General features: G+C 32.2%; 1 protein-coding gene across 10 annotated transcripts; it reads right to left on the minus strand.

Moving 5' to 3' along the window:
- Positions 1-3,429: 3,429 nt before the first annotated feature.
- Positions 3,430-10,163, minus strand: LOC123219748 (two-component response regulator-like APRR7). 10 transcript variants are annotated; one of them, XM_044641775.1, is made up of 11 exons: positions 9,954-10,163; positions 9,258-9,431; positions 8,801-9,142; positions 7,400-7,561; positions 7,121-7,254; positions 6,652-6,813; positions 5,980-6,160; positions 5,415-5,865; positions 4,482-5,304; positions 4,019-4,067; positions 3,841-3,908 (listed from the first exon to the last, which is right to left on the minus strand). In XM_044641775.1, the coding sequence occupies exons 3-10, from the start codon at positions 9,129-9,131 to the stop codon at positions 4,032-4,034; spliced, it is 2,280 nt and encodes a 759-aa protein (XP_044497710.1). In that variant the 5' UTR covers positions 9,132-9,142; positions 9,258-9,431; positions 9,954-10,163; the 3' UTR covers positions 3,841-3,908; positions 4,019-4,031. The 10 variants fall into 10 exon arrangements, with proteins under 10 accessions (XP_044497703.1, XP_044497695.1, XP_044497679.1 ...); XM_044641782.1 differs by having other exon boundaries at positions 4,019-4,078; positions 9,954-10,162; XM_044641768.1 differs by lacking the exon at positions 4,019-4,067 and having other exon boundaries at positions 3,430-3,908; positions 9,347-9,413; positions 9,954-10,159.
- Positions 10,164-11,153: the final 990 nt, after the last annotated feature.

Raw genomic sequence — 11,153 nt, forward strand, 5'->3', positions numbered from 1 at the left:
TAGTTTAGGTTTTAACTCAATTAAATTTGATCAAAATCGATTAATCAAACTTATCAAAATTTGTTTATGTTTTAGTAATTTAATTATTTTATATTAAAGTATACCAATTTTAAATATTTGTAAAAATAATAAGATCAAAAATAAAATTAAAAGAAAATATAGCATCTCATCCATTGAAATAATTGCTTCAAAAATATAAAAGAACTTTAGTTTTAATTTTTTGTAACACAATTAGTCAACTTTTAAAGTTTTGAAATATCATATGATAATGACATTAAATGTTTATAAAAGCACATTTCATATTTATTGAAATATCTCGTACAAATAATAATTTATAAAATTATATGTTTTTAATATCATGAGATAAAGATTTTTTTCATCTAATTATTTTATTGAGATCAAATAAAAAATTGTAATTTCTTAAAAAAATATATTTTAATCATCATAAATTTAAGTATTTTGATGAATTTTTCTTTCTTTTATGTAGCTAAAATATTTTATTCTAATTTTTTTTATTTAAATACATACTCTGTAAATTATTTTAATATTATTTTTAAAAAATTTATTATTATTTAATAATAGATTAACTCGTCAATTAAACTTATCAAACCAATGAAATTAAGTACTAATAAAACAATACATTTGATCAACATTGCAATCTTCATGCAATTTGTAGTCTCGAATCAAATTCAATGCATGAGTTGACATGTCACAGTAATCTAGAAATTGGGCATGCCTTATCTCTATTTTTTCTTTATAATTATTGGAATAAATATTATAAAAATAATACAAACAATGTGTCATATGCAACATTAAATTGTGTAAAATTTTATATATAAAGTCAATAACCAAACAGTGGGCCCGTCAATTGATTGGAGGTTGGATTATCCGGCTTGAAAAAAATTAGGATCGGGTCAAAAAGAATTCAAGTCTCATACTGCCTTGATAAAAATAGTAATTCATTAAATTATTAGACTCACATTTGAATAAAGATTGTTCAAGCTCAATGCCTAATAAGACTCAAAATTTTATTGTGGATGGGGTTACATATTTCAGGTTTTCAATCCTACAGAAAATTACAAAAATGTTTTTTCCAGATTTTTGAAGTTATAAGAATAGACTTAATCAAACCCAAAGTCCAAAAGTTTTACCATATCAAGTTTAAGCAAAAAAAAATTAAGATCAAACAGACAGATTCAAAGAATAGACTCAAAATTTTCTTACAAAGTCACACTTGAATAAACTAGATCCGATTCAATAGGCTTATAGACAAGCCTAGTAAATGGTAGGTAAATGATTTAGATGTATACGAGTTTTCGATTAGTAATATGTGGAGTTAGTAGCATAGGGCCCATGAATATAAGCTTATAAAAGAATGGGACATAATAATGCAGAAGATATATAACAATATTATATATGTATATATATATGATTAAATATAATTTTATTTTTAATTTAAAATTATTCAATTATATAATAATATATGATTTATATAATAAATTATATATAAAAAAATATATACACATAATTTTATTTATATTCATTTATTTAAATTGTAAAACCCTGATAAAAGATAAATTATTGTTTTCTATACTTTAAAAAAGAGAAATTTACCATTTGATAATACCTCAATGCGAAATTACAATTAACACATAAAATAACGAACACTAAAGAGATTAATCATTAACTTATACCCATTAACAAATGCAGTCAGCCCCACTTGGTATAGAAATGCTAATCCAACCTGCTTCCACTAAAACTTTTAGCATAAAGTATTGATATTCATATCCATTGGGTTGACTAAAGGAAAGGGATAACGAATTTCCCAACTAACTTAACCCTTAAAGTCAGAAAAATAATAACTTAATATCTTCTGGCCAAAATATTTCGTTAGAATTATCACATGAATAAGCAAAAACTTTGAACTAATACAAATATAAATACACGATGCATTACATAAGCCATAGTAGATGTCAATACTAAGACAAACATGCTAACATATAACACACTTACGAACAAAATCTCCAACATCATAGAACATACACCTCCAACATCATCGAACATACACGACATTGCACAATCTTTATCCTACACATAACAACTTGTAAAGCAAATAAAAACCTCTAGAAACACTACCAATTACAACAAAAAATTAACCAAAATTTTGTGGAAAAAAGGAAAAGGACAATAGCAACATAACACCTTTAACCCATGCATGATGGCAACACACTCACAAGACAACTTTACATAATAAAATAGTCTCATGCAACCACTATAAACATTTTCAACCAAACCCCCTTACCAAACATGCATAACAATAGTCTTAACCAAAACCCAACTACAAATCTCGACTAACCTTAGATAGGAAACCCTAAAACTTCTTTCTATTTTTAGTTTTAACAATCTTCCGCATCTCACATTATTTGTCATTTTTTGGGTTTTTTTTTTTGGATTAAAGTCAGTGTTTTGTAAAAAACCAACATAAAACAAACAAGATTACTTGTACTTTGTATAACTTACTTGTAAATCCCTTCTTATGCAAAGGAATCTACGTCCATAGACGATTATTCATCAACTTCCACTCAAGTATTATACACAACATACACAAAAACATTCAATAATTCAAGTAGTCATTGACTTCGACACTTACCAACCACTTTTACTCTACCAAGGTGCAAATACAACAACAAACCCTTCATCCAAACTAAAAATACTCGAACTTTTAAACTCTTGTGTCTTAAGTGAGAACACTTTTGCTTTTTCTTATTTTTCTTCCAAGATCAACTAATGTGGCCATGTGTTGGCCACTCATTGGTTGACAATTTATTTTTTATTATTAAATATTATATATTTTATAATATACAAATATTACTATCATTCTCTTCATATGTTAAATCTAACGAAATATCTTGAATAGAAGGTACTGATTTATTATCTCACTTTTAAGGGTGACAAGTTGTCATCAATTCAGGCGGAAAATAGTCATTCTCCCTAAAGAAAATATATGATGACAATTCCTAAAACAACTACTAGATCACTCAGTTAGTGAAACAAATGGGTGCTTTATGTAACTATCCACGTCTACCAAGATAAAATACATCAAACGCAACCTTGGACTATGTTACACATTGAAACGACACTACTGTCACAAATCAAGAAACAAACTGAACTTCATTTCACAATCTCACAAGTTTCTATCCAAATCCATTTGTACCATAAATATTCATAATTTCAATGTCTACACGACAAAGATGAGCTCCTTTAGCATGTAATAAAAATATATTAGTTGAAGAGGTAATATATCATCTTGTATGTCATCGAGGCAAACATAATACCGTCCAAGGCAAATTGCAAAACTCTAAGATAAACAAAAATTAAAGATTTTGACTGACATCAACCCCGATTCTAAAATAAACTAATCCGACAGTATTAAAAAATAATTAGCTGAACTCTACTCATTTTCTCCAACATTTGGTAATAACAGGATAATGAACTAAATTCCTCTAGAAAGATCTTAAAAACTAACAAGTCCATAGGAAAATGAAAAGGGTCTTACAAACATTCTATTGTCTTACCAGGTTTAAGGAGACCAAGTACACAAAGCAAAAGGGTTTTAACCGAAGACAGTCAAGTAACTATTGAAGACCACAACAATAAAATACAGTTCCAGATGTCTAGATAGCATTCTCAACCAACTTTAACAACAAATTCTTCCTATGGATGCTTGGAAAACGCTTACTAGATGTCACATTTTGTTGATAAAAAGAAGATCAAATCGTTGCAGTGTCAGGAGGGTTGGGCTAGCTTTCTGCTTCCCTGACTGTATTCTCATTCGCACTCTGCCGCACAAATTGTCCCCGAATGCGAGGTCGTTGTTCTGCTAGCCTCTTCCTACTTTGGTACCGAACCTGAAAATAACAATGATACAAAAATTATAAACACAAGTTCTTCTTAAAGGGAATAAGATTTCATGGTATAACTGACAAAATATGTAGCTTTATAATTGCTCATATTGTACCGTCTGGAAAGTTTTAGTGATGAATTACAATCTGCATGTACTGTATCACCTGCTGGAGTTCTTAGTTTTAGCAACATTCAATCCCACGATCAATGAGCAAAAGAGGCAAATGTAAGCAACTCATCATGCAAAGCAAAAAGCAAGGTCTAATAAAGTCTAGGATAAACTACCCCCTAAGAAGGCATTTAACCACCAGAAAACCAATAGACTTCCATTGTATTTCATCATTTGAAATTCTTTGATCAACTAATGAAAGTGACAACCTCAAAAAATCCATGATTTGAACGCCCTTGCCAATCAGCACAGGAGAGAGAAAAAAGCTGATAGCTTAATTTAAAATAAGATGCAGAAAGAGCACAGAAAAAGGACAAAAGCATGGATAGAAATGAATAATAGAATGTTATCAAGAGAAGACAAAACATAACCCTGATAATGGAATAAAAGCAACTAAAAATTCAGTTACCCTTTTCCGAAAACATCTCTCTTTTCTCTTCTGGCGAAACTTGGTCAAGGCAGCTTCCCTCTGGCTGAACTTATTTTGATCAACTCTGCTACTACAGCCACTACCACTACCACTGCCACTAGCATCACCACTTCCATTTTTATCAACAACCCCATTATCACTTTCTATGTTCATCCCTCCAGCATTCATTGCAGTACTGCTCCCATTTTGCCCATTGCTCCCATGGTTACTGCCTGAGACACTTCCATTGGCACTGTGATTTCTAGCATTACCTTCAACGAGTCCACCCAACACATTGGATGACCCACAATGTGGAACAGTTGCAGCCATTTTCTTTAATGATAAATGATCATGGTCATTCAGCAGCTGTTGCTTTTGCATGTTGTAGACAAGATGGTGAAAGTTATCATAATGCTGAGTGAGGTGCTGAATTTGGAGTTCTTGATCTGTGTCCATCCGTTGTGCCAAACTTGATGTAGCCATCACACTCCGGCCCTTGCCCGATGCAACATGGCAAGGGCCACATAAATAGTCATTTTTCATAGGCTGGAAGGGATGTGATTGATGCAAACGGTTGAACGTGGATGAAGCTTCTGACTTATTCTTCAGAAGTACTGGCTTAATGAAAGCATTATTAGTGGTGGAACCCATATCCATGTTGTTGCTACCTGCATTTGAGGACTGATTGGGAATATCCCCATTTGAATGAGATTGAATATCAGAAACTGCACCCTTTTTGGCTACTTCTAGGCTATTGTCAACCTGAGAAGCGCTTTCAACATGACCAACAGGAACCTTATTTGTGTTTGACGCTGTATTGTACCTGCATAGACACAACCTTCATATTATGAGCAAAACTCAGGGTATAAATATCATCTATACAAAAATTTTTCCAGACCTCAAATAAAAATTACAGGTCCTTATCACTTATACCTGGAAAAGGCTGAAGAGTCAGAACGTCTCAAGACATTACGGTCAACCTGAATTGTCGCATCAATGTCTTTAACTCCTCTAAGTCTCTTTAAACTGAGCTCAAGGGATGGTAGTTCTATGGAATGCTTGATCACATTACTGTTGTTATCTAGGATCTTGGAAATTCTATTTTGAACCTCATACTCTGTATTGTCCTTCTCAGGATCAGTAATCTTGGTGATGACAGCTATCAGATTAGCAGCTTCATATTTCATTTTGCTGGATGGACTCTCGCTATTGAGGTCCAGCTTTCTTCTATCAATTGGCTCAACAAATCTACTAGAGTCCACCTCCAGGTGATTATTTTGTTTTGTGCCTACCCGTTTGATTGGAACCTCACTTGAGTACTCAAGTTGTAAATCCAGACTTCTATGCAGACATAAATTTAGGTCTCTGCCCATTGAAATATTGTCTGAAATTTTTTTTATTGAAAAAAAAAAAAAAAAAGGAATGCTTTTCACCATGAAAAGAATCTGAAAAGCATAGATACTGAAAGCATTAAAGATCCAAACATTTACATGCATACCAAGTTGTTCCTCATGTTCATGGCACTCCTTTGCTTCAGTCATGGGGATCCTCCTATTATCAGATACTTCAGCATTTGAGTGGATAACTTGGGCACAAGTACTATCAGGGCACTCAGCAACTTGATTGCATGGTGAAATGGGTCTGGGACTATCAAATTCTACTTGTTTAGTCCAAGAGCTCTGCAAAATGCAATAATACTTTCCTAGTGCCTCCAACAGACCAATTTGTATTAAACATTTGTTCTAATAGCTTTGAGATGGCTTTAGGTTTTGCAGACCATCACAAAAGCTCAAACATAAACTCGTCAACATTGCAATCTCATAAAAAGAAATCTAATTTACAGCACAGTGGACAAGACAATTAATGTTTTGACAATTGACCCTCTTCATATATAAAAAAATACAGGCGGCATAAAGAAAAACCAGAAGCAAATTAAAAAAGAAAATCTTACATAATATTTTATCTTTATATGAAAAAAATTGAAAATGAAATTATTGACGACTGAAATCATTCAATGTTTATATAAATATATTTGAGGCTAAAGGTGTTAGATTAAACCAATAACAGCTTCAACAAAACCAGTTGGTCTTCTGCAATAAATGGGAAAAGAGATTGGATGATGGCTATATACAACAGTTTAACTTCTAATTACTCCAAGAACTTATAGTACCTGAGTACTGCTCCCATCATCACTTCCATCACCAACATATAAACCGATGCTCTCATTATCTTCCTCATCATTACTACCTGTATTGTTGTCTGATTTTTCAACACTTTTTGATTTTACGGATTTTTGAGTTTGTGTACCACTTTCGCTTCCACTACCACTAGACTGAAAGAGGCTAAAGTTAATGATAGAAGAAAGAAATATATCAAACTTGTAATGTAATCTAAAGTTAGAAGTACATTTAACCACTAATCATGAAGATAAAACAATGACTATGATCTTAGAAATATAATGTTCTTTAAAAAATTCAGTGCTAAATGAAAAAAGTGTAAGAAGGGGGAATAATTCTTTCCTTCTTAAAATTCTTAAGCATAACAAACTAGTGAAGCTGGAGAGTAGATGAAGACCCCATCTCTCATTACAGTAGAAACCAGAATGTCTATGTCCGAAGCAGAAAGTTTTAACAACTCACACTATGGCATCTTCTCCAAACATGCTGCCAAAGGTTCTTAAGCTCATTCTTTCGTATCGGCTTCACTAAAAAGTCAACAGCACCTTTTGATAAACACTTAAAGACCAAACTCATGGAGTCAAGAGATGACATCACTGCACACAGATCTCACCATAAGTAGTAAAAAGTATCTGATCAAAAAATATTAAGGAAAAAAATCATAAATTACCAATTAAATATTTGATAAAATGTCAACAGAATTCAGAGATAAATTAACAAAGAAAAAAGGAGGGAACTTACTAATAACAGGAACATTTTTGCGTGTTTTGTGGCTCATGATCTTGCACAAAAGACCAATTCCTGATAAGCAAGGCATTACTACTTCAGTTAAGACAATATCAATATGATTGGTTATATCCTCCAATATCTTCCATGCTTGTAATCCATTTACTGCTTCCGTAACTGGAAATATGATAATCAATGTTGTAGTTAACAATTAAAACAGGAAGTGTGAGATGCAGGAAAAATAAGTATCATGTTAATGACTAGCGGATAAATAGTTTTGTGAAACTTTTTTCCACTCGTATACGGAAGTATCACAGGGAAGCTAAGCAAGAGGATGTTGTGATGCAATGAGTAGAACTATAGCAAAATAAACAATAATGAGACTAGTACTAAAGTGTTTTGCAGCTGGGCCTAGCATGGTTTGACAATTGGACTCACAAATGTAGAGACTTGATGTCATTCTATCAACCTAAGCCTAGTCCAAGCATCTCAGAAATAGATAGCAACTCATCAACAGGCACATAAATTTAAGAGTTCTATGGGACTGTGTTTGACCTTTTATGGGTGATTTGGTATGTCGTATTGGATTGTATTAATTTTTTAGGGTCAGATTAGATTGGCTTCATAAAAACATTCTTCAACCTCATGACTACTTTTGAGTTTTACAGAATTGTCTTTCCCACCAAATGTGTCTATTAGTTGGATTGAAGCTATAAGTTAACTAGAGTCTCACTAAAAGAGATATATATATATATATAAATTATAACATTTGTTTTCTCTAATAGAGATAAATATATTTTGTGTCGTATTTTGGACTGGTGAAAGTCAAAAGAGTTCACTCTGAGAGTCTAGACATTGTGATAGACATTGGGTTAAAACCTATGGCTTATGGTTTGTTATACGTTAGTTAAGGTATATTAGTATTCATCACTTTATTCCGAAGAGTTAAAATCCTGGGTACTATTTGTTTATGTAGTTTTTATTTTGACATATTCTAACCTCTATTGATAGCCCTAGATATATAGTCCTATAGATTAGATTGTATAGTTTCTTCATTACAGAAATTCAACCTCTTACATTTCTATTCTTCACTTCTCTCTTTTTTCTATCTCTTTTATACTTTCTATCTCATTTCCTCTCCTTTCTCTCTCTTCCTCTAATTGAGAAGAACGACATTGCAAAGACAATAATTCAAAAACTGGACAGTTCCTCACAAATCTAACAATCCAAGGTTTAAAAATTGATCCTGCTCAAATAAAATTATTTAGCCAAAACATAAAATTACAAAAAAAAAAAAAATGGCATGTTACAAAAATGGGGTATTTGTGCTTACAAAAGCAAAGTGTAACTTAGTCTCAAGTACCAGGCCTTCAAATATCAAACAACACTCATCATAACATTTACTTCATTACCAACCTTCATAACTGCAATTGTGAAGCAGCGCAGCTACAACATGGCGTGTGGAATCGTCATTCTCCACAAGCAGAACCTTGAGGGATCTCAGATGGAGAAACCGCTCCCAACAAACCATTGCCCCTTGAGGCCGTTGCTGTGACACTTGCAGTACAGCTGATGCCTGAGCAGTCTCTCCACAGCCATCTTGCACATTGTCAACAATCTTTTTGTCTTTCAACTGTCCATCATCATGCAGTCCTTGTTCACCGGCAACCAAATCTCTCTTGCTCCCATCTTGCAAATGATGATTTAGTTCCTGCAACTCTTTGTCCCTGGTGCCATCAACTTTCATCTGGTCACTCCCTGTCAATCAGATTCAAAAAGACTGATAATGAGGAAGGTCCAAGATCATAACAGTGAAAAACTGTCTTCAATCCGCAAAACCAATAGCACATATCTTCTGCTTCAAAAATCCAACCTCAGTAAATGCAAACAGTTCAACCTAATACAAGCCTGGAATCACGGCATATGCAATGGCACAAAAATCAGGTCCATAAGAATATTTACACAAATTCCATCAATAAGTCAACTTGTGCTTAATCAGTTGCTCCAAAACAAATAAATTGCTTCACCCCTGTTATAACAGAGTGGCCTGTTAGAAAAAATAAATCAACTTAAACCAAACCAGAGAACCACCAGTAATTACTTTCACAACAAAAAAAATAAAAAACTAATTCAATAAAAGCAAAACAAAACACTCAAAATCGCAAAAAAATCTAAAAGAGAGCACAAAAACTGCTATTCTAATTCCTAAAATCAACCAAAACAGAGGTTTTTACATCAAAAAATCAAAGTTACTAGTATAACTGAAAATTACAAATGCATTGATGAAAACCCTAATCTCAAAAGCCAAAAGACAAAGAGTCGACTATTACATCAGTTTAGGTCCTCAGCATAATTCAAAACCGAAAAAGCATCAATCAAGCACTAGTTTTAAAAATTTTCAACAGAACATATGGTTATTGCTATCTCTTTAATTAGCCATGACCAAAACTTATATAGAGGAAATGAAATAAACTTACCATTGATAGAAATAACATGAATTCAGACATTAAAGCATCAGATTCTAAAACTTCAAAATTTTAAAAAATATATTTATAAATATAGATATTACCTGAAAAGCTTCGTTAACCACCGTCAATCATCTCGATCGAGCTGGATTTTACTTGATTTATAAACATGGCAGAGAACAAACACAATTGTCAAAGCATGATTTAATTTTTTAAATTAAAATAAAATAAATTTTTCTTATGTTGGTATGGCTGCGGTCAGAAACAGAGACCAAGAAGAGGAAAAAAAAATTGGGTGACCTTCTGTTTTGGGGAAATGGAGCAGAAGATATTAAGATAGTCGAAGGTTGGTGACGTGGAAAATGGAGGTTTTGAACGTCCCGGAAAATTCCAGGTAGGATTCAGGATTCCACCTGGCAAAATTAAGGGGCCAGGATTTGGTGAGCTGGAGGAAATCAAAAGCAGTGAGCTCGAGCGTGTTATAGAAATCTCTGCAGATCTGGTGGTGACACGTGGCGAAGTTATAGGGAGGGAATAATGAAGGGAAACGTCGTTTTCATGGACGTCAAATATCCAGCGTATTTAAAAATGCTTGGTCGGTCCGTGATTGTCGCGGCGTTTGAAGCTAAATAAATTGACAAAAAAGACCCCGCTGTCTGCGTGGTGACATGTGATTGGTTTGCAAAAATAAGGGGGAAATATCTAGGTGGATTGATACGGTGTAGCTGGAGCACGGTAAAATTTTGAAATGACGGAGTTTCGTCTTAAAATTTGAAATGACGAAAATACTCCTGTTAGGCATGAGGTCAAACGACCACTTCCAGCCCAAGGTTTGATAAAATGATAAATTATCACTCTTAAAAATTTAAAAAATCAAAATTTCATCCATTACTTAATATTTTATTTGGTTTTCTTTAAAATGATTATTATATTATTTTATTGAAATTACAAAACTATCATTAACAACACTAAATATAAATTTCAAACTTCTCACTTAAATCTTTTAAAATATAAAAATTTTAATCAATTTTAAAATATTATATTATATTTAATTTTAATAATATAATTGATATTTTTTAAACTATTGAATAATATATTAAAAATTTGTAAAATTGAAAAGACCCTCAAACTTTTTTTAAATTAAAAAAACCTACAAATTTTTTATCACCTTCTAATATCTTTAAAAATTATATGTCACTTTAAAAAGAAAAAATTGATTAAACAATCTATTTAAAATAACTTTCTTACATTTTCCATTAACATAATTCAATAACAATAAAAGTAGATAATAGATTAGAATCTAA

Source organism: Mangifera indica, chromosome 1 (genome assembly GCF_011075055.1).
Source record: "Mangifera indica cultivar Alphonso chromosome 1, CATAS_Mindica_2.1, whole genome shotgun sequence".
In the NCBI taxonomy this organism is placed as follows: Eukaryota; Viridiplantae; Streptophyta; class Magnoliopsida; order Sapindales; family Anacardiaceae; genus Mangifera; species Mangifera indica.